Source organism: Populus trichocarpa, chromosome 7, assembly GCF_000002775.5.
Source record: "Populus trichocarpa isolate Nisqually-1 chromosome 7, P.trichocarpa_v4.1, whole genome shotgun sequence".
Lineage (NCBI taxonomy): Eukaryota > Viridiplantae > Streptophyta > Magnoliopsida > Malpighiales > Salicaceae > Populus > Populus trichocarpa.
Genome location: NC_037291.2, coordinates 14,740,938 through 14,744,475, shown reverse-complemented (window position 1 = coordinate 14,744,475; position 3,538 = coordinate 14,740,938). Strand labels below are relative to the sequence as shown.

Here is a 3,538-nt window from a genome sequence, read left to right as displayed (position 1 = left end):
GATAACTATATTGTCATATATTTAAAAATAATAATACTTGATAAATATCATGTTTATGAAGTATAATAAAGTGAAGCAATCTTATTTCGCCAAAAAAAAAACTTTACTCCCATGTAATTTCGCCAATTTTTTTTTAATTTTTTTAACGCTAATCGCTAAAGAAAGTGATATTCTACTGTTTGAAAAACACCATTCCCCACAAGAGCACAAGAGCAGGAGCAGCCATCTTTTTGGCCCATCAAACTTGACCCTCTGAGCAGAATGCCAATCAGAACTTGCACTTGTGGGACCAACACCTTAAATGTACAAGAAGCACTGTCCCCAACCCCAAGAAGCCTATAAAAGGGACTCAGATTGTCCTTCCTATCCACATAGCCTCTTGTGACATACCTTTCTTAAGCTACACTGTCCAGAAACACCTAAAGACATGAATTCCCATTTACACCACCAATCTCAGAGCCATGGCAACCATGCTCTGAAACCCAGAAAGAAAAGGCTTGCTAGAGACCAACTTAGGCTCCTGGAAACAAGTTTCAATGCCAACCAGACGCTGAAAGCAGAACACAAGATCGAGCTTGCCAGCCAACTAGGCCTGACATCAAGACAAGTTGAAATATGGTATCAAAATAGAAGAGCCAGAAACAAAAATAATGCCATTGAGCATGACTACAAGAATGTCCAGCTAGAGCTAGGTAATGTAATGACAGAAAACACCAGGCTCGAGAAGCAAGTTAGCACGCTTAAATATGAGCTGAACAAGGTTCAGCAAATGATACTTTTTGGATCAACCACATCTGCTTCAGCTCTCGCTTCTGTTTCAGGATATAGCGATGAGCAGGCAAACTCAACCTCTCCAGGAAACATGATCTGTAATTGGAGAGATGCTGGAAATGATGAAATCTTTCCTGTAGAAGAGCTATATACTTGTTTGACAGGCTCTGGCACTCAGTTATGGCCTCTTAGCTGAATCAGAGGATACTCAATCATGAAACAAATGATGACAGTAGAATTTAGAACTTTTGAAGTTCTTCCTGCTAAAATTAGGTTGTTTGTATTTCATGGTCAAGCCAAGAAATTTTATTCAATGTTGAAGCTTAAGACAAGTAGATTACCAGTAAGAAAATATGAGTTGTTCCACTAGCAAGTACAATTTGATTCCCAACCATGCAATTTTTACTCCAGTGACATGCCAAAAAGCAAACAAAGCAGAGAATTAAGCAAGAACACTTTTTTTTTCCTGAGGGATGCAGACTGGCAATTCGGATGAGACCAAGTGGGAATTTTGTAATTTTACAGAACTAAGAATGCAAGCACAAGATTTCAAACACATCACAGATTGCAGCGCAAGACAAAATCTTCAAGTTCAACTGAAAGTACAGGTTGAAATACCTATTCTCTTCAACTGATTATATATATATATATATATATATATATATATATATATATATATATATATATATAAACACCTATTTCTTTCATGATTAGTGGCCGGGCTTATTTCCTTCATGACAGGATTTGGGTATATGCATGCACTTCACATTCTGATGGCCTGGAATCTTGAATTGAAAAACTTGGCCAACTGGAGGTGTCCATAATGCCTAACTGTCTGAGTCAAATAGGGTCCCGCATGTTTAATTTCTTCCTTCAGCACTTGCATAGAGACATAACAAAGTCCAATCAGTTTGACATAAGTAGTGCACTTGCTTCAGGCTGCAGCAAATTGTTCTGCAATTTGAGTAAGAAATTAAGTAACGTCACCAATCAAAGGCAAGCTTGACAAACAAAAATCTGTAGCAAGATTCAGCTCAAGCAAGTCGTAAACTGACCTAAATAAGGCCAGTCCAACTCAAACTTCTAATAAGGTGTAGAGGAACACACAAGTATCGAACAAAAATAACTAGAAAAAATTACTCAGAATTCTAAATTTGAAGGAGAAGTAGAGGCCCACTTCCGAGGAAGAAAAAGATTACAGATGACAAACACTCACTCCTATTTCGTGCTATTATTCATTGAAAGTTAAAAAGTGACCAGAGCATGAACCCTGAACTAAAAAACAAGAACATATCCCAATCATCAGACAAGAAGGGGACTTGACAAGACTCGTTGAAAACATCAGGTTAATGCTAAATTATCCTATTCCACCACAAAATAATTTATACATGCAGAAATCACAGATCAACTAGCAATGACCATCAATAAGCGACGCAGAGAAAATATTGTAACAGCTTTTGGCATTATGTGCAGACACACAATTCTCCTGTTATATTAGAAGCTCAAGATTTGAAGGTGCTGCGTGTTGTTCAGGAAAAGGATCATACCAGACCAAAGGCAAGAACCCTTAGCAGAAAGCAACACATATCCTGATTCCCAGACACGAAAGGATCTTGAAAAGACTGGTTGATATCACCTACTGTAGTACTGAATAATAAAATACAAGCAAGAATCTCAAATTAATTAGCAATGACCATCCATAAAACACTGCCAATCAAATAATATAATCTGGTCCATAGTGGTGGGCGTTACTTGTGGGAACACAATTCTCGTGTTAGATTAGAAGTTCAAGCTTTCAAGATATTGCTAGCTCAAGTAGCAAAACAATCGCCAATATGAAGAATTCAATACTAATAATAGTCAGATAAGTCTACTAGGTTTTCACGTGAAGAAAAAAAATACTCTGAATTATTCTAACATTCCCAACGATGAACACAGATCGTCCATTTGGGTTGTTCATCATTTACAACATTTTCTCGCATTAAATAGACTGTGGGGCAGAAGATGTCATCTTGCTATTAATGCTCCTAATTCTCCATAAATTAAATTTGTCTTAGTTGTGCTTCTAGAGTGCCAAGTCTAAAATCCTAACTTTCAAGACCAAAGTACCCACCAGGTACATTCTAATCAATCCAGAACACATGGAGTGAACATCCTGTACAGTAACGAAAGAATCTGATGCTAACTGCGAACTGCAAATTCACATGACAGGCATGCTTGCTCATGCACAAGCACACAAACAGGTATATGCATATGTGCGTGAGCATCTGCACGTACAAGGTTGTCGAAATGACCTTTAAGAGTTTTACCCCGGCCAGGGAATTAATAAATCATTCTTTCCCTCTCAGATCAAGCTTGAACTATAACAAGCTTATATTCACCACTTGAGAGTTGTTTATCCCGACCCCAGAATCGATAACTCATTGTTTCCAACTTAGAGCAAGTTAATCCACAAAAGCAACATGCTTTAACACACAAATCGTCTACAATAAACACAACTTCTTACACCTCCATAAACCAACAATCCAAACACAAAACATTTACAGCCTCAATAAAAAATACCGAAACTTTCAATTCAAGAAACAAATAAGTTCACATATTACAGCCCTACTTTCAAGTTTCAAGCCACCAAAAAATAAAACCCAATAATTGATGTCATATGAAATAGGCCAAAAGGAAAGTAACAATTTAATCCTTTTCCATCATGAAAGAGGGACGAAGTCAAACTAAAAACTAAGCAATAAAATTCTAAAATCACAAAACATTT

General features: G+C 37.0%; 1 protein-coding gene across 1 annotated transcript; it reads left to right on the top strand.

Annotated features, from left to right (window-relative positions):
• The first annotated feature begins 381 nt into the window (after nt 1-381).
• Nucleotides 382-1,123, top strand: LOC7469569 (homeobox-leucine zipper protein ATHB-52). Its single transcript, XM_002309732.3, has one exon. The coding sequence runs from the start codon at nt 428-430 to the stop codon at nt 965-967; it is 540 nt and encodes a 179-aa protein (XP_002309768.1). The 5' UTR covers nt 382-427; the 3' UTR covers nt 968-1,123.
• The last annotated feature ends 2,415 nt before the right edge of the window (nt 1,124-3,538 follow it).

What these genes read in the sequence shown, in the direction of transcription:
- LOC7469569 (XM_002309732.3), top strand. Translation starts at nt 428, where the DNA reads ATGAATTCCCATTTACACCACCAATCTCAGAGCCATGGCAACCATGCT.